General features: G+C 39.1%; 1 protein-coding gene across 11 annotated transcripts in view; it reads right to left on the bottom strand.

The window, feature by feature from the left end:
• Positions 1-20,477, bottom strand: part of LOC120906148 (armadillo segment polarity protein) — a 50,311-nt gene that overhangs the window by 24,536 nt on the left and 5,298 nt on the right. Inside the window, exons 1-2 of one of the 11 annotated variants that reach the window (XM_040317629.1) lie at positions 5,311-5,492; positions 5,112-5,241 (exon numbers count right to left, since the gene is read on the bottom strand). The exons of 7 other annotated variants lie outside the window; for them this stretch is intronic. Coding sequence is in view for 1 of the 4 variants with exons in the window: in XM_040317627.1 (XP_040173561.1) it covers positions 17,423-17,453 (31 nt within the window). In the remaining 3 variants the exon portion in view is untranslated. Of the gene's footprint in view, positions 1-5,111; positions 5,242-5,310; positions 5,493-5,687; positions 5,855-5,886; positions 6,144-17,422; positions 17,490-20,477 lie in introns of those variants that run through there. 3 more of the 11 variants (XM_040317627.1, XM_040317631.1, XM_040317630.1) reach the window with 3 other exon arrangements.

Raw genomic sequence — 20,477 nt, 5'->3', positions numbered from 1 at the left:
CAAACACACGACATAACTCTGTCGATTTGTTGTCTGTCTCCCAGGCCTTTGGTCTCTCAGAGCACACTATTTCTGCAAGCCTGACAAGCCTGACTGACCTCCCCCCTGTGACTGTGGGAAGTAATACAGATGTACCAAAGCGATAATTGAAATACAACGATGTCGTGTTATACAATTTGCCAAAGAATTGCACCAACTATTTCCGGGATTTTTTCAGTATAAAGGGCTATCGCCCTACCGTTCTAATTATCACTGCACACATATGGCATTGGATGAGAGTTTTTTTTATGGCCATCCAGCAATTATCCAATTATGTACCTTTTGGAAAATCGACTGTACGGTGAGAATCAAGTATATGCTCCTTGTTCAAAGTACAGTAGAATCATTCGACAGCTAAAAACTCCCCATGCGAGTGTTGCTATTGAATCGTGTTGTGGTTTTCCAACTCCCAACTCGTAGGTGGAGTACGATTGCCGTTAGTATCCAAGTCATGCAAATTAAACTTTTATTATGCAAATTTTATATAAACTCGCTTTAAATGTTCAGAGCTCAAGTGCAGTAGATGCGTTGAAAGATATACAACAACATCCTCCGAATAACAAATTTATACCCTTTTTTAATTGAGGTAGATTTTTAAAGCTTGTGCTATAATTCAAATACAAACTCACTATGAATTTAATTTCAATTCAAAAACACGCTATTGCCATAGAAATGGCAGCACTAACACGTTGTACATCATGCAATAATGCTTATTCGTGCAGCCATCGTGCAGCTCTAAAAGACCTGCCAAGGATGGGAGAAACAATCGTACCCTTCTCAACGGTGCGCTTACTCACACTCTCTTTCTCGTTGTGTGTTTTCTTCCTCCCATTACCCGCACCTAATGGAAAGGAAACGAAACGAGGGTGGAAAGCAGTTTTCCTTTGATCTTTGCTCGGTTGACGATCTGAAACCCGCCCCGGTGCTGCACCCTACAGCCCTTATCAACCTTCATGTTCCTGCTTATTTTCTGCTTCGTATAACCTCTCCACTACTCGGACGTCTGTCCTCATTCCGTGTTCCGTGTCTCTGTTGCGTATGCTTTTCGAGACTGTTCTCCGTAATGGCACAGGTCGACGAGATTCCAAATATTTCATGTTCAAAGCGCGCAATACGCCCGCATCCAAACCAGGATCCAGGACACCATCTCTTCTTCAACAATCCACCCACCCAGTTGCTATGGTAACAGTTTGTCGCACACCTACTCTTCACGCAGCGAATCGTTTCACCTTTTCATGCTATGTTATTTTCCTATGCTGCACGACACTAGGACCACAAGCCACCAGCCCTATGTTTTGATTAAGAAACGTTTCGTTGAAACTTTCTTATAGAAAGAAAAAAATCTTTATCTCGCTTAACAGTTTCGGCCAGGACAAAACTCGATTTGTGTAAACCGTTCCCTGCAATCGTTCGCTTGCGATCTTGAAAGCGTTATCTTAACATCCAACCAACGAAACACGGCTATCAAAATCCTAACGATCGAGGGAATGTAAAAAGTTGTAGTCTGTCCCGTAGATAAGATTTATTTTTTAATCGATAAATTTGTGAGCTTATGATAAGATTGAGTTGAGAGATAAAATTGTGAGTTGAAATAGCCGTCGAGTTGTTAATTGGCCAACCATATTGTTCCAGCTATTATATTAAAGGTTTTTTTCTAGACAGCTCAACACCATAAGCAACCAATTCAATCCGTTGAAATACATTTTAACAATAACACAAGTGGCGCGTGAAACCATTTCCTACTCCTCTCTCTATGAACAGTCTTTTCATTACTCATTTATTAAAGATTACAGATGGTTTCCAGCGTTTTTCGATCATCTAGTCGTCCCATCATTCTATTTTTATCCTTTCCGCTGGGCTTCCCAAAAGTGCACAATAATCACATGACCTAAGGTCTGGTTCGATGGTTCAATGTGAAAGTTCGACGGCTTTTTGTCTTCCAGCTTCAAGATTGCGATCAAATATGCTCTGAAAAGTTGGAAGAAAAATATGCCACTGAAAGAAATTGGAGGGGCAAACAATTCAGCAAAACCTGCTACAAAACTACATAGCGGTGCCTCCTACATTTTTCATACATTTCGGTAGTAAAGATGTCATTTCGGTAATGAAGAAAACGCTAAAAAAGAACTGACTATCAACCCGGTATGCGATTCACGCTGAAACTAGTAAATGTGCTACTGGTGAATTGAAACTAGAATGATCTGTCGTTGGTAGCGTTTGTGTACATTTGGCATACATATAACAATGTGGAATTGGAACTTTATGGATTAGAAATGAAGATCACGGTGTTGAGTAAACCCTGTAAATGTACGCTAGTGGCACGTAAGTAGGTTGTCGACCTTGTGCACACCACTATCGGTTTTCTCACTATGAACATTATTCTCATGGTTTTCAACGTTTTTCAATAATTGCGATTCTCAACCCGGCGTGGTTCTCATTAAGTATCGAAAGCCTGTATAGGTCTTTATAGACCAACCAATTAGAAGAATGGTGTATTAATCAGTAAACGAATTTTCAAAACATAAAGTATTACTTCTAAGTAACTAGCAACGTGTATGTTATATTTTGCAAAAAAAAAAAATTGGACATTGAACGACGACGTTCCGTGCAGGAAGATCGTTTTACACAAGCAACAATTAAGTTGCTTCACATCATGATCAATTTTGCTTTCATTAAAGTGCACAATCAACAAGTAAACGCGTAAAACCTACAGCAAAATCGTTGATAGCACGCGCAGCGGAATTATAAGCACGGATCAGGAAAAAAGGACGGCAAAAGCTTCATTCATTCTTACTGCCAACCACGACGCTTGCATCAGCTAGCTCCTATTTGTCATTGTATAAATTTGCTTACAAACATGCGACGGTTGCATTGAAGCGAATGAATCGATTGTTATGACGCGTGCAACAGAAGACTTGTGTTTTATGACTTTTGTTTATGTTTGCCTGTGAAATCACTTTCAATGCTCAAGGAACAATCCCTTCCCTCCTTCACCTTAGTTGTCCTTTTGTTCGATCGCCGCTTGTTTTTATTTGTTTGGCGTTTTGCAAACAAATACCGCTTTGCTTTGTCGAACGGCAGGGGAAGCTCGCAAACAAAAAATAAACAAAAATTATAGATAGAAAACTACAGCCTTGTACATTACATTCCATTCGTCCGAACTTTTGGAACCATTTGGACCGTAAACTTCTGTAACCAATGAGTGTTACAATTATATATTTTTCCAGCAACGCAGTTGATGTGAAGAAGGATTAGCAAATCAGATACCGACATAACAGCTAGATGCGATACTCGTTAGTTCCGCAGGAGTGGGGAGGATTACTATCAAGAAACAGCACGATCACAGCAACCCTGAATGCACTAATTATAACATTATTGCTAAAGCAGACCACACAGTAAACAAATATTGGTTGGAAGAAGGTGTATTTATTCGCGCTTACATTCACCCAGGAACTGTAGATACTCCATCGTTCCGTTTATATGAGTATTGTCAGCAAATCAACATTTGCGCGCAAGAAATGCCTTGAGCATATGATACGATTTTTGCGTACTGAAAACCGCCCTGGTTGAGTATTCATCTCCAATTGAAAAACCAGATGCAAATCTAACTGACAGTTTTTTTTTTTTTATCCAAACAATGGTGAACTAGCTGACTCCTGCACCACTAGGCGACTCTTCTTGCACTACTATCGAGTGAATGGTGAGGGTGAACTTATTAGTGAATGATTGACAGTTGGCAGTTGGTTTGCGCTGGTTAAAGGTTGCTAGCATTGGTGGATGGAAGTCGATTTTGATAGATGCTGCTGCACGCGCTGACTTGTTGAGATGACACTCGCTGAATTATACCTGCATATTTGAAATTCCACTTTTTTATGCCTAAATTCACACGTCAGAGTACACTGTCAGAACGAGAGCACAAAAATGGCTTTCCCTGAAATACACACCAAGGTCCAAACAAATTTACCACTACATAGTTAAACGCACACGCAGATCGTAAAAACGTATCGTTATAGAAGCTTATAGAAGCTCTTAGCGTACTAAATTGTCACTAATTTGATATCCGTCTCAAAGGATCGCAACCCATTGCGAAAGTGGCTGGCGAACACCACACAATCCGAAACAGCGCAAGCACGACCAGTAAGCGATTAACAATCAATAAGCGATTGTCGCTGCAACGTGTTTGTATTTATAGCCGCGCTTTGAGATGGGAAGATCCTTCCTTCGTCTAGCCTGTCTTCGTTCTCTTTCCGGCTTTCCGTAACCGATATTCTCCAGACAAATGATGGCCGTTTGACCATATGTGATGGTATCGTTATTGGCAATTCTCATCCAGCGATCGCCCGTTCTATGTCCGTCTTTTGATCGCCGTCATAGATCGCCGTTCTATGTCTTTTGTTTTACAAGGAGGGGGAATCTTCGAAAGCCTCCCGTTGTCCCGTGTTGACGGGACATGGGATTCTTAACCAGTAAACCCCCTACTTGGGCCAACAGACAAGACGCTTGTGGCTGTCATTTGTACTGCTTGCTGCAGGATATATACATTGGATTTTTTTGTATCAACCTTATAATAAAAAGTGGCATTTTCATTTAAAAGAATATGTAATGAAACGGAAAGAACCAGTAAAGTCCCTGCGCCTGCTACTCGAATTCACACTCGTTACGACAAATATGCATGCGCCATGTTCCTTCTTTCCGCGGTTCCCCCATGGAAAACAACGATAGACTGACCGGAGAGAAAGGGAGGCAACCAGAGTAGCAAGCAAAGCGTAGGGGAAAATAACTTTAGTTAGGTTGTGGTGCTGCGCATTATCCCACCAGCAAATTTTGGCGCATACTATTTACTCGAAAAGCTTCCAAGGATTCCACCAATCAAAGAATCGGAAACGTTGGTCAGAATTCCTACCCACGTACCCAAATACAAACACATTACTTTGCAAGCTCGGATAGGACACAAGATTGTGATTGTAAGAAACGCTGAAATTCAATGCGCTATACCATACATGATGTGAATATGATTGTTAAATGTATAATGTTTCTATACTCTTAATGTTAAAAATAACGTATTCAAATACCTTTCGCTTAAATTATGTTAAGGATTGTAGAGGTAATAAGTAGCGTTTTTAGCACTGAAAGACCAAATTTACGATGTTTGTGTGCCTCAATGGCAATGTATGACAAGCGTTGCGAATAGAGCGGCAAATCCTATAATTAAGATTGTACTAAGATGAACACTGCGCACAACGAATTGCTCTTTCTCTTCGCAATGCATACCTAAAGGTGCGTTCACGTTTGTTCTAAAAGCTTTAGAATGCTTTTAGTTATGCATCTGTGTGTGCATGCTTTTTTTTGTAACTATTCCACTTATCCTGTTGATGATGGCGATACGGTTGTTGTGCCGCTGAAGGTTTGATATGTAGCTTGACGTTGAATTTATTGAGACGAAAATTTTTGTTTTTTTTTTTATTTCATCCAACTGATTGAGATTGTACACAAAAATACATGCATTTTAGGTAAAAATATTGACAAAAAAGAAAGTTATTTCTTTAGAAAACTATTCGAGAGAATTCTGTGAGAAATAAAAGACAACTGATAAAACCTTGAATACTAGACACAACATACGCACACACTATACGCGGAATTTAACGTACCGTACGGTTTCACCCACTTTCAACAACTATCACTTGGCTCTGCTAAACGACAAATCCAATGAACTTTAAGGCAAATCAAATACAAATAGCCATGCTATTTTCTTCGATTTTTGTATGTGCGTTTAAAAATTGGAACCACATCAACAACATAAAAAAATGCTAACAACAAATGCAGCAACAAACAAATAGAATAACTCACGAGCTTAGAGCTACACACAGATGGCAGAGATGCGCGCGCGCGACTAACGTTGACCGTTGTTGATGCAAAAATGCCTAAGTAGACAACCTAGCAGCAGCAAAATCCAAAAGAGACATACATCGGCAGATCGGGGCGTTTACCGGTTCCATTTCACGGTGGAAGAGTATGGGCAAATAACGTACATATGCATGCTTTTATCAACAATACTTTCTCCGTCTTACACTAACTTCTCTTTCTCTTTCTCTTTCTCTTTCTCTTTCTCTTTCTCTTTCTCTTTCTCTTTCTCTTTCTCTTTCTCTTTCTCTTTCTCTTTCTCTTTCTCTTTCTCTTTCTCTTTCTCTTTCTCTTTCTCTTTCTCTTTCTCTCTCTTTCTCTCTCTCTTTCTCTCTTTCTCTTTCTCTCTCTCTCTCTCTCTCTCTCTCTCTCTCTCTCTCTCTCTCTCTCTCTCTCTCTCTCTCTCTCTCTCTCTCTCTCTCTCTCTCTCTCTCTCTCTCTCTCTCTCTCTCTCTCTCTCTCTCTCTCTCTCTCTCTCTCTCTCTCTCTCTCTCTCTCTCTCTCTCTCTCTCTCTCTCTCTCTCTCTCTCTCTCTCTCTCTATCTCTATCTCTATCTCTATCTCTATCTCTATCTCTATCTCTATCTCTATCTCTATCTCTATCTCTATCTCTATCTCTATCTCTATCTCTATCTCTATCTCTATCTCTATCTCTATCTCTATCTCTATCTCTATCTCTATCTCTATCTCTATCTCTATCTCTATCTCTATCTCTATCTCTCTCTCTCGCGCTCGCGCGCGCGCGTGCTCTTTCTCTCTCTCTTTCTTCCCTTTCCCAACTATCATTTCGTTTGTGGCTGTCGAACTACCAAAGTAAACGAGAACGAACGAGAAAATCGGCAACCATTTTGTAGCGTGATTAGCAGCCTTTTTGGCTCCACCTTCATCCTTGCTATTAGGACCCACTGCGAGATGTGGATTAGGTATCCTGATTGCGCAATGAGAGGGGAACTTTTCCCCAACTTTCGCCCAACAAAAATGAAAGAAAAAACAAGGTGGAAAATGATGGATGTCCTGTGGGACTACTACGTATTTTCCTGCTTCCTTTGCCGAGGCACTCTTACTTAAAGGGCGGCGAAATAAGGATAACACGATGCACACAACTGTGGCCGATGCGTGCGCACACATTTTGCCCTTCTCGACCATGCAAGGGCGTGCAACAAATAGCACCCAACCCAACAAAAAAGGAGAGAAAACTGCATTTTACGACATTTTTATTCACACTTAATTTCCATATGTTCCTTCATTAGAGCTTTCTACACTTTATTAAATGCTCGTTTTCTCGTTGTCACTATTTTAAAGATTTTCAGCAAAGAAATTAGCTGAATACCATTCGATCAGCAAAATCAGTACAAAGTTTCATTCCATTCGGTCATATCGACCTGTCAAGATGGTCCGAACATCAAAACAAAACAAACACGATCTTCGCTTGTTCGTGTTGTGCAAATAGTTGATTTGGTAGGCACTTACAGGCGCACTTCGAATATCAACGCATCAATAAAGAATTATTTTGAAAGGAAAATTTCGTAACTTTTTCGTAAAATTTCGTAATTCCAAACAACAAGCGTTTCCAATTACTCAACAATGATTAATTCCATGAAACTGTAGTAAACTATTCTTAATGGTTCTGTAAACACTATTTTACTGAAAAGTTTGTTTTCCTGTAAGTTATCTTTTTTTTACTCTTGTAAGAATCATTATAATTTTACAAGGCAAATGAGCAGATATTTGACAATTCTAGTTTTAGATGACATAAAAAATACAAAAACCGTGTAGTTTGATTAGTTTTTGAGAAAAAAGTAGTTAAATTTTATAAATCCTAAAGCCATTGTTTAGACTTGAAATTTACATTTTTTCAACCATTTAAAGCTTCCAAAATGCCTCAAAATTTTTTTTTTAAATTAAAACAATGAAATTATTGACTACTTAACTTAATTTCAATAATTCCGTAACACACAGTTTTAGAAATGACTTTTATTTTTGTAAATAAAGCGATTGACTCACAGTCAAAAATGTATGCCTTAGAGGCAAAATTTGATGATCACTGCCAAAAATGGATGCCTTCGAGGCAAAAAATGTGACACGTTGTCAAAAATTGGTGCCTTTGAGAGAAAAATGGATGTGTTAAAATCAAATTTTAGGGGCTACAACTGTAACAGCCCTGGGAGAAATCAGATCTGGTATGATCTATTGACGCAGCTAATGTTAACAGATGTCCACACTTCTAAACCAAACTCATAAAAGAACTACGACCACGATCTCCATTTCGGAGATCCGTAACCATATTCTGTGCATGTCGGCTATGCCCAATTTGACACATTTAAGAATTTAAGAACGTTTATAACCGAATTAATTAGTATTGCTCTCTTAAAACATTTGTTTTCTTCGTTGGTCCGGATAAAAATGTTTCTTTGCTCTAAAAACTTTCAAAAAATCGGATATAATTCGAATCTTTTATTGTAAACAGAAGCGCAGGATTCCAAAGCAGAACGCAGCGAACATTAATTAATCAGTAAATAGAGACAGCGTGTTATGAGAGACAGCGGCACACAGTAGTATGTTGAATGAAAACACCTCCCAAAAGTATCTCCACCTTTGCAAATAAAAGATCCGAAGCACTCGTGTAACGTGAGACTCGTAGTATGCATTTATCGTGATTTCAGTTTTTGTAGAAACTACAAAACAAAATTATAATAATTTTACCATACGTTTAAGGTTTGGTTCAAAATGCAACCACCCAATCCTATACTGGCCGATTTCATGGGTTTAGCTAGAGAAAGCTAAATATCCAGAAGAAATATTCTTCAACTGGGATGCATCATCCATATCCTATCGACAGTTACGAACCACCATATCAAAAAGCCGCTACCATTTTGATGAATGTGTGCAAAATAATTATACTTCTCAAAGTACTTTTATTCTTAATGTTGTTTTTTTACTTGTAAAAGTTTATATACTATTAATAGGGCCTCCCAAAGCAGGGATTTATATTCCCAGTTCATTCCGGATTTTTTGGGAATTTGCCAGGTTCTCTACAATTTGTATGCTGGTCGTCGATAAACTTTCACGATACTCAAATTATTATTGCATAAAACGTTTTCATGTGTTAGTTTTTTATAATTTATTTCATGTTTTGAAATTCGTGTTAAAATTGAGCTTTTAATACTGTTACTGAATACTGTTTTTTTATGAACCCGCATATGATATTTACAGGGTTTTTTACTTGATGTCACAATCGTAGCAACGTTTAACGCAACTGCAGCATTTTACAGAACAAGCGCATCAATTGTTTTTACAACGTCATAACGCTTGAGGTAGCCTCGCACTTGATATCGCAAGCGCGATTATGTAGGGGAAAATGGGGCAAAATGGGCATGTTAAGCAGTTTACTGAATACTTCTTTAAATATGCCAAAAAACACAATTATTCTTACATTACTGTATGCCTGCACCATTTATATATGGATTAAAATTGCCACCTAAAATGAAATTAACTTTAAAACATGAAAAACTGTTAAATAAATGTTGACGTTTTACGAGGAACTATTTTGTCACGCGGGGCAAAATGGGCATATGTAAACAATATGTGAAACGTCAAAACACTGGGGCAATATGGGCCTCAACAACTGCGATTAGGCAATGGTCTATGATTTGCGCACGTTTTGTGAAATGTATTCTCGTCCTATCTTTTGTTTTGCTGTTCAGAAAAGCCCTTAAAACTCTTCCAAAAGTATGTTATTGAAATTTTGAAAAAAAAATTACACTTTTAAATCTACAAAATATTTGATATTGTGCCTGTTATCATTATTGTGGCGACAAATACAACACCATAGCCTGCCATCTGTCCATTTTGCCCCAAGCGTAATTGCCCATTTTACCCCACGAGGAGCATATTTGTATTTTTGTTATATTAGTAAAAATACGCATTCAATCGCCTTGCTTTTTTCAGACGAATTGTACAGAAATATCATATATTTAAAAGTATATCATGTAAAACTGCCACGCATCCCTGTGACATTGGTTTAAGCTTATTTTCGAAAAAAATATATCAATATACTGCTCAATCTTATTTTGCATTTTTCTTGATTATTTGTTATGTAAGGGTTAAGAAACTTACATGGTGGTTATAGAACACTCTAATGAATACATTTTGAGCTTTGGAAAGTATCTTTGTAGTGAAATAATGCTTAAATAGATGATGCCCATTTTGCCTCCCATGTCCATTTTGCTCCGCTTTCCCCTAATATAATATAGGAGGTTGCAAAAAGTACTCAAAACCACCGAACGACGAAGAACGATCCTGAGTCAATCGCAAGTTTGCGGAACAATACGTGAACACATTGACGATGATCCTTCATCTCGAATCAAGGATTGATATATTTCCAAGAAAACAGCCTGAGCAACTAGTTCATTTTCTTCAGCAGCTCTTGGCATACCCACTTTGATTAAATAATTTATCGTATCTATTTTTTTGTTTGTTTGCGTAAGATCTGAGCCAGTACAGAGGTTTTGGATAAGGACACATGCTTTTCCTTTGAAATCTTTGTCGTTACTAGAAAGAAGATCTCTAAGGCCGCGGGGCCATGGGGATTCTCAGCGCTCATTTTCTCAAGCACTCATGAGTGCTTTTGAGAAATCCTCGTTCTCAGCGTTTGTCGAATCGGAACAAAATCGGTTTTGAGAATCTTTGAGAATCTTTGAGAAAGATGACGATGCAGCGATCGGCTAACTGAAATATAAGCAATTATGCTATTTGTTTTTCGGTATTCACTTTGGAAAATGTTTACAATGTTTATAATTGAAAAGAAAAATTAAAAATGCGATCAAAAAAATATTTTCTATTTAAAGTTCCAAGCTATAAAGCATGAGTGGCAATATCAGTTTCTCAAAGTGATAAAAACTGACGACGGCCACGGGCTCGCGTCTGAGAACAAGTTTTGAGTGCTTGAGAAACTGAAATGAGTGCTTGAGAACGTTTTCTCAGCTTGAGAAAGCCCCGTGGCCCCGCGGCCTAATGCGTAAACAGCATTTTCGCAGATTTTTTGGTTCAATTATACTGATATCCAATCGGACGATACCAATCAATCGCCGGATGATGTAAAGGTAGGTAAACGGTAAACGGTAAAGGTAAACGGAGACTCATATCACTGTCCGTAAGGTGCAAAAAACTAACCGACTGAGTGGAACCGTTAATTGTAAACTGCGTTTGAGAGTCATTCTGTAGAATAAGGCTAACCCTATCATCTCGGACTATGATTTGACCAAAAATCTTAACGCTGAATGCTGTAATGTACGACGAATCCGACTTCGAGAAGGATTTAAGTGTTTCCCAGCAATTCACATCCCACGCCAAACCGCAAACACGGATAGAAGCCGAAGTTGTATGAACTGGTAATCGAATGGGCGACATGGAAATCTGAATTCAAATAAATCCCGGTGATTAAATTCTGTGAAACTTCTTTACAGTCCCATCGAAGGCCTCCGTGTTCGAGAGGGACCCCGTGGAAAATGCAGGCCCATGTAAGATTGGGGGCACGTTGTCAATTGTCGGTTCAGCTGGGTACAACAATTCCATACGTATCTGGTAGCAGCTGTCGTACTGCCTACCTACCGCGGTGATACCGAGCGAGTCGGATAGAAAACGTATTTAGGGGACGTGTTCAATGGTGAGGAAAAGTATTGTTTTAAGAAACTCAAGAGAAATTCCTATTGCAATCTTTAATTATTATTATTGCGATTTTAAATTAGTTCAATTTCGAACTTTGAACAAACAAAAATATTTCAAACTATAAGTGATACATTTTATCAATATATTTATGATATGAAAAAATGAAATATACAACCCAAAAATCATAGAGTATGTGTACCAATTGTGGCTATAGCACCAAATAAGGCTATAACAAATTAGTGGTGTTAAAAACGGGTCTTTTTGAAGATCAGCTCAGTTCTGGTTCATTCATATAGATGATCCGGATCATTTGATCGGAACAATCATTCAATCGTTCGTTCTCTGCTAAACCTGTCAATTAATGCCAAATCTGCAGTCAAAGAGAAATGAGAACATCTCAGTACTTTACCAAGGTTAATTGGTTGTTTCCCTTTTTTTTTTTGATAATTCCCATAGTTTTTTAGCTCGTTCCCACGATTTATTGAGCGCTACCCATTTTTTTAAATTGGATTGTATAGATGTTCAATAGGACGATACCAAAATTATGAGAAAAATATACAAAAATATATGGGAAACGGTGAATAAAATCGTGAGAGGGACCCAAAACATTATAGGAATCACGAAGCGAAGAGATGCAGTAGGGGAAGTCGGGGTTGGTTCGACACTGCGGGTAAGTTCGACACCTTGCCGTTTTTGTATTTATAGAACTTTTTGAAGACAAAAAACTTATACATATTATTTATGTCAACTGTTTCGAATATTTGAGTCACATTTCACTGATCAGAAACCTGTCAATTGTCAAAAAACAATAAAATAAACACATGGTGGTTCTTATTGACAGCCGATGTAAGTTTTTACTTCTGGGACTTAAGGAATTGTGGCGTTATTTCAACAAAATTATAGTTTCCGTGTTAATAGTATTGTTTTATAAACACTATTGATTAGTTCTGTATCACAGGGCGTAATTTTTATATTAAACTATATAATATAAAATGTCACTAAAACTTGTGCGGCCTATGGGGGTAAAATCGACACCCCACTTGGTAGTAGTGTAATGCTTATTTGTAGCATGTTAACTTTGTTTATATCGTAATTTGAAAGTGCCTGTACTTTATAAAGATGTCCCTTAACGATGTACGACAAACGTAATAATCAAGCTGAACAAACACGCAATTAAAAATACCGGAGAAGCTTTAAAATTCAAGATGTCAACAAACCTAGGAAGTTATAATTATGGAATTTAGCTATTATTCTCTCACAGAACGTTTGCCAAACTCGGACTCAAAACATGTACTTTGTATATGGTTTAGGCTAATGAAAGTTTATATTGTTATGGCTTTGACCATATTTTAGGCCGGGTAGGCTTAACTGAAGAAAAAAATAGTCGCTGGTTTGGAATCACATTGACCGATGTTCGCCTTTTGGCTTTCGAGTTGGCAGAGAAAAATAAAATTGAACACCCTTCGATTTTATAAAAAAAAGAAAAATATTACTGGAAGATGGCCAGGTTATTTTTTTAAAGGAATCTTAACCAATTATTCCGTAAACCAGATGCTATCGCCGCAGCTTCTACTATATGGAGTCTGGTCCGATGCTATTTGTAATGAAATTTTTGTTCTTGCTTGTATCTTCATTTTTTTCGTATATTTCAATACTGTTTTGTGTTAATTTTTCATAAAATTGGTACGAAATACTTTGTTGAACTTCAATGAAAACTACAGGCCATCAGAGTTTGTTATTTTAAAAGCTAAAACCAATGTGTCGAAATCACCCCCAAGGTGTCGATTTTACCCCATCATGGTGTCGACTGCAGTCGTGACGCAACAAAAAACACACTTTTTTATTTTTATCAAAATTTTATCAAAATCAATCCAGGAACCGTAGTTTCTCCTAAGATGGTACATAATACACCAAAAAAGCTTTTTCGATGTCTACTAGTAAGTTTACATTGGCAAAAGTATTGCAATCAGAGGAAAACCTTAAGGTGTCGAAACTACCCTCAGTTCCCCTACGTGTTAACGAGCGAACGAGATAGTCAGTTATATTTTCATCGTCATAGTCGAGTAGAAAATACGCTAAACATATCGCTAAAGCTGCATCTACACGATTAGCGCAAAAGAGTGAAGGTGTCAAATTTTATATGGAATTGACACCTCGCGAGCAGATTCTTCCATACAATAGCACATTGTGAACAAATATGCTACTCGTGCATAAACGCCTTAAAAGACATGGGTGGTCGAATTCAAAGCATGAGTCAGCTCGGAGCAGTGTGACCTGGTTCTCGTTTTGGTATAAAGAATCACATACGTGTAAGATATGACTGATCTGCTATCTGAAGAGAAAAAAATGGTGATCCGAAAACGATACCTGGTAACTTGCTCATTTGGCACATTCGAGCGCCTTAATTTCTCTCAGTCCTGCATGTTTCACTCGCTCAATTTACTGATCCGGATCATTTCAACTAATCCGGATATAATCTTGCATTACTATAACGAATACATAATCAATAGGCAATAGGCTTTAAAATGGTCAAAACGTAATGAAACTTACGTAATGAAACTAAATTTAAAAACATTTGTGCTTCATTATGCTGGCTACTTCTGATTGTTAAATCTCATCCTTTTAAAAAATGTTGCGATTTTTTGGCATCTCTCGTCATCTTGCTAAGAGCAGCACTGTACGAAGCTAGAGATTTTGAAGCAACTAACCAGTTTTTTCTTAACATCCTCATTTTGGTGGATAATCTTAATTATTTATTATTATAACCTCACATTAAAATTTACCATTATTTAGTCTAAAATGTGCATAATTAGTACCACTACCCAACGGTGCACAATATATCGCAGTATACCATGGATGCTTTGTTTACAACTGTCCATTTGGTCGTAGTTAGGCATGGGCAAAACGATTCTTTTCACCGAACGCGAACGAACTAGTTCGCTCACCAAAAAGAACCGAGCGCGAACGACGATTCTTTCGTTCTTTGTTTCATGGGGTTTTTATTCACAAAAAACGCTCGTTATCTTTTTCATTTACCCACCATAGACGCATACTGTAGCCAAAGAAGAACTCATTCTGCGGTTGAAACCAATAATTTAAAAACATTAAACACTTGGCTGTCTGGTCCACACAATCCATCGCAAAACCGACCAAAAACTAGCATGTAAAAAACTTATACTAGCAAAAATGTCTCCTGCATATATTGTACCCCATGCCTTATACACACTCAAGGATTCTATTAAAAAAAACTACTTAAATATGGATCAACATGATGAGCGCAATCAATTCAGTTCAGTTCATTCGTGAACAATGACTAATCCGTTTGAACGGATGGTATAATTTCCATACCAACAGAACACAGATCGAACACAAATGAGCCAGTTCGAACGCGTTCGATGTATTCAGTTGTGTAGGTACGATTTATACACCAACAGAACACAGATCGAACACCAGTTCGAACGCGTTCGATGAATTCAGTTGTGTAGGTACGATTTACCAACAAAACATACAACAACATACATACATACCAGTACATACCAACAAAACACAGATCGAACACTAACGGATCAGATCGAACGCGTTCGATGAATTCAGTTGTGTAGGTACGATTTACACACCAACAGAACACAGATCGAACACCAGTTCGAACGCGTTCGATGAATTCAGTCGTATAGATACGATTTCCACACCAACAGCACACGTATCGAACACTGCTGGACAAATTCGACTGCGTTCGAGGAATTGAGTTGTATGGGTACGATTTCAACACCAACAGGGTACATTTTGATCTCTGACGACCCGTTCGCACGGTGCGAGAAAGAGCGAGAAAGCAATATGATTTTGCACGTTTCATTACCACATTTATGTGTGCCGTCGAACACTGAACGGAACGTTCGAACGCGTTCGGTGTAGTCAGTTTCTTCCAAAAGTCCTTTTTGTTAAGAACCTCGTTCGTTCGTGCACTTTACCGAACTGTTCGAACGGTGGGATTCTCGTTCATTTTACACATGCCTAAGGCCCGATTATTAAACACAAATTGTAAAGACAAGTTGTTAAAATCGGAATATTTGTATTATGACATCCGTTTGTGTTGTGTGTTGGAAAAATAAAATTTGACGAAACACAAACTCACAAGCATACTGCCAAGATATGTATTATGAAACACAAACGGAAATCAAAAATTGTCAAACTGCTTTCCGTCAGCTTTTTGTCACGGAAAGGCGCCAATCTCAGATTGTTTGACCGACGCAACACAAGAACAGAGTTGTTGCTGTTGCTTTCACGACAAAATATAAGTATTTCATTTCAGAAATTATCAAATTTTATCATTTTAAACAAAAATATGTGTACTGCCATATCCATACAAATGGCAATATGGTAGAGATACTGGTAACGTGCTGCTGTTTTGGGTTAAATAGCTGCTGTTATTTCCTTCCTCTGTTGTTGTTGGATGGTAGTCAAAAGATGAAGGGCTCACGCACCCTGTTTACGTTCAACAGCAAAGGATTCCAGCAACTTCTTCAGTGAGTGACTGCTTCAACAACCAACAGCATAGGCACATGTAATTATCACATCTAATACTGCTTACACTTTTAGGAATAACAAAGACTCGGAGGGCTTAATCTCCGCCAGAATGTCAAGGAAAATTTCCTTCGACACACGAAATTTTTTCTTAAATCTGAAATTAACAACCACGAAATGAAACATGTATAACACGGTTTTCACAAATGATCCACATGCATAACTCACGCTTGGTTGGAAAGCTGCAACGTGTCGAAAACACTTCGAAGCAGTCGGCGCTGTTTTGCCAGATCTACCGTTGTTTCTTCTTCACTGCTGCTATCGTCACTTACAAAGTAGGAGAAAATCATTTCGATGTTTTAAATAAGGATCGTTTATCAAAACGATCGTGTCTTAAATAAACTTGTTTACGTTTTTTTATTTTGATTTTGAACATTTTGACACATCGCAAAGACTTTGACACAGCTTTAACGAAAGAAAAAATTTAACGAAACTTGTCTGTCACAAGAACGGTTTCAAAATGCATAACTATTTTCCGTTTGTCTTGACGCACTTGTCTTGTGTCATTTCCGTTTGTGTTTAATAATCGGGCCTTAGAGGTAATTTAGTCGTAGTGCATAATTTACAAGTGAACAAATCGGGTTACTTGTTGATACATTTTTTCATTTTTGCAGGTGTTTAATCTTCTTCTTCTTCTTTTATTTGGCGTAGCATCCTACGCGGACATGCCGGTCTATACAGGCTTTCGAGACTTACTTCATTACCACGTAGCCGGATAGTCGGGGGGACGGTCCATTCTGGGCTTGAACCCATGACGGGCATGTTATTGAGTCGTTCGAGTTGACGACTGTACCATGGGACCGCCCCAGTAAAAACATAAACGAAGCGAATCGCTGACGAATTTAAAGTTTAATAAAGATCAACATTTAATCACACGAACCCAACCCTGTAGGTTCGACTAAGTCGGATGGTAAGCCTCCAATCTCAGCTTTCCCACCGGATTCATATCCGTTGAGGAAATTTCAATACCTTTACAAGATCATCACGGATGGCATTAAAGGCTCACGAGGGTCCGAATGCCGTATTTTTGGAGATTCTTGATATAATGTAACAGTTTTATCACTTGCTGGAATGTTTCAACGGAATTAATGGAATCGTGCAAGCACTATATTGAAGATTGGACTTAATGATTGGCTCAAAATGAAATGGAATGTGTAATCCAAAAAGGGAACAGAAAGACAAAATTAACGCCTAAATCGTAATGGATTCCGTGTACATAATAAGTTCTACTTACTTGATCTGTTTTGCGGCATCTGATAACTCATGCTGCTTCAACAGGCGGGCGCGATCGACTGCCAAGCCTTGGGATGTAAGCGCGATGGTGTTGATCGTGGATCGGTTAGTTGGATGGAAACGACGACAGCGTCGAGTTTTTATTTACGGTCGATTGTGATTGTAGAGATAAGGTGCGTGTGTATGCGCAATCCCACCATTTATCGAACCAGATGAACGAGGTAGAGCATGAAAAATAAAACGACAAAAATGTGAAACATAATGATATTTTAAATATTCGAGTTTCAAAACATGCATACATTAACTATTTAGCCTAACATCAAACGATTGATTTGACGATCTCGTTAAAGCGAATTTATATGCGTAATCTCCAACATATCTTTATCTTTTAATGGAACTGTTAGATTCCTGTAAATATAGGTGATCCCTAACGTGGTATGGTCTAGTTGAAAAAAAAATCACTTTCCCGCAAACAAAAATACCCCCCCCCCTTCAACACACACACAGCTTTGCGCATCACAGGAGACTAAGGAAACAGGGTGTCTCTGGGGAGGTGTGTGTGTGGGGGGGGGTAGTTCTAAATGCTAAACAAGACAGGGTTTTAGTATAAACAAGTCAGAATGTAATATCAGCAAAAAAAATCAGTAGCTCAATATTCAATTAATCTGTCAAAAGTTGTTGTTTCACCACACCGATGCTATTTTCACAGGCGCAAATGATTCTTCAAACACTCATCGTGTATTTCAGAGGCTTTTTGCATTGTTTAGCAAATTATAACACGGCTTTTGAGATTATTTGATTGAAAGCAATACTTTTGTGCGTTTTAGTGTTATATTTATCAAATATTTCACACTTATTGTTAAAATGAGCGCATGTAAACACAAGTATGATGTTTATGTGGTCAATGGGAGCGGAGAAAACATCCTCAGCTCAACACGGACTCTCACTCAACACGGATAAGTCTCTACCATAAGAAAACACAGCTCAAACTACGAGCGAGAGGAAGAACGCTCTAAAAACAAACACAATACACTCTACACGAAATATACTCCCAGCATGTCCGTGGCAATACCATATCATGCTGGTTGGACGAAGAATGCAGACAAGTGACCGAACTTAAGAACAATGCATACCAAGCAATGCAAGCAACAACATGGAATGTGCAGAGGAATATAGGGGAAAGCGGAGCAAAATGGAGTTGACAAAAATCCGGAGTCGACTCCGATCCGACTCCGATAAATTCGGAATCGACTCCGGAAGGTAGGTCCGCGCTGCAATATCCTGAGTCGTTCGGAATCGTCCGGAGCCGTACGGAGTCGCCCGGAGTCGCCCAGAGTCGGAGTCATCCGGAGTCGTTCGGAGTCGTTCGGAGTCGTTCGGAGTCGTCGGAGTCGTTCGGAGTCGTCCGGAATCGTCCGGAGTCGTTCGGAGTCGTTCGGAGTCGTTCGGAGTCGTCCGGAGTCGCCCGGAGTCGGAGTCGTCCGGAGTCGTTCGGAGTCGTTCGGAGTCGTTCGGAGTCGTCCGGAGTCGTCCGGAGTCGTTCGGAGTCGTTCGGAGTCGTTCGGAGTCGTTCGGAGTCGTTCGGAGTCGTTCGGAGTCGTTCGGAGTCGTCCGGAGTCATTCGGAGTAGGAGTCATTCGGAGTCGTTCGGAGTTGTTCTCAGTCGTCGGAGTCGTTCGGAGTCGTCCGGAGTCGCCCGGAGTCGGAGTCATCCGGAGTCGCTCAGAGTCGTTCGGAGTCGTTCGGAGTCGTTCGGAGTCGTCCGGAGTCGCCCGGAGTCGTCCGGAGTCGTTCGGAGTCGTTCGGAGTCGTTCGGAGTCGTCCGGAGTCGTCCGGAGTCATTCGGAGTCGGAGTCGTTCGGAGTCGTTCGGAGTCGTCGACTCCGGACGACTCCGGTCGACTACGGACGACTCCGGACGACTCCGGTCGACTACGGACGACTCCGAACGACTCCGACTCCGGGCGGATCTAGTGGTTCCATTTTGCCGGAGTCGGAATTGAACTAACAATAGTCGGAGTCGGATCGGAGTCGTGGTTGCGCTCCATACAGCACATCACTAGTCTGTATCTTATTGGTTAAAACATTTAACACTGTTATTTTGACAACAATCGATACTTCAAAATCTTATTCATGGAAAAAAATCAGAAGTTCTACGCATTAATAACAAATATATATGTATAAAATGAATTTTAAAAAATGAACGTCGTGAAAATGTATTGTTTGGGGTAAAATGGCCTCGTTTCTTGGGGCAAAATGGTCATACACATGTTCAAACTTATCAAAAAAAAGGGGAAAAATGGACCACAACATTGGACTTCAGGCTTTGGTTTAAGCTCTTGCATCTTGGTAGAATTGTGAGGGTAGAGATTGAAGTTTAGTATATTAGTGTTTTGTTGAATAATTGCTGAAATATTTCAATAATACACGTGTTGTCAGTATTTTTTCTTGTCGATATAGTAAACATACAACACAGCTTTATTTATGTAAAGCTAGTATACTGTACTGATCTTTGCTTACACCACAGCAAGGTCCCTTAAAGATTGAAGGTCGAGTAATGTAGAGCGATTTGACAAGAAATAAAAGGAGGGGGCAGCTTGCGAAACGACACCATTGACACCATTGGGCTTTAAACATTGTATTTGATGTTTTCCAATCATTAGAAGTCATTTTATACGTGTTAATTTGCCAATAATGCAGGTAACCATTTCGCCCCACCTAACCATTTTGCCCCAGGTTCCCCTACACGACTCAGATGCAAAGGAAAACGAGTTCATCGCTCCAAGAAACACATCTGGGAAGATTAAAACATGCGGGAACTCGGGAAAACTAGATAAGCGTACGGACCAACACGAAAGTTTAACCAAGCAGTAACCTGCTGTCACAATACGAATGGAATTCTAATTAGTATCCAGCCAGAGGTCCTCTCTAGGTGAACTCAGTAGTTTGATGAATTACTCGACTATCAGTTTAACGAACAGCTAGAGGTTCCACTAGCAGAAGCAATAGCCTTGGTTATCACAGCTGACGGAGGTTTACGTGAAAATATTTGCCGTG

This window comes from Anopheles arabiensis, chromosome X (assembly GCF_016920715.1).
Source record: "Anopheles arabiensis isolate DONGOLA chromosome X, AaraD3, whole genome shotgun sequence".
NCBI classification, from domain to species: Eukaryota; Metazoa; Arthropoda; class Insecta; order Diptera; family Culicidae; genus Anopheles; species Anopheles arabiensis.
The sequence above is the reverse complement of the archived record's forward strand: the minus strand, read 5'-3'. Positions and strand labels throughout refer to the sequence as shown.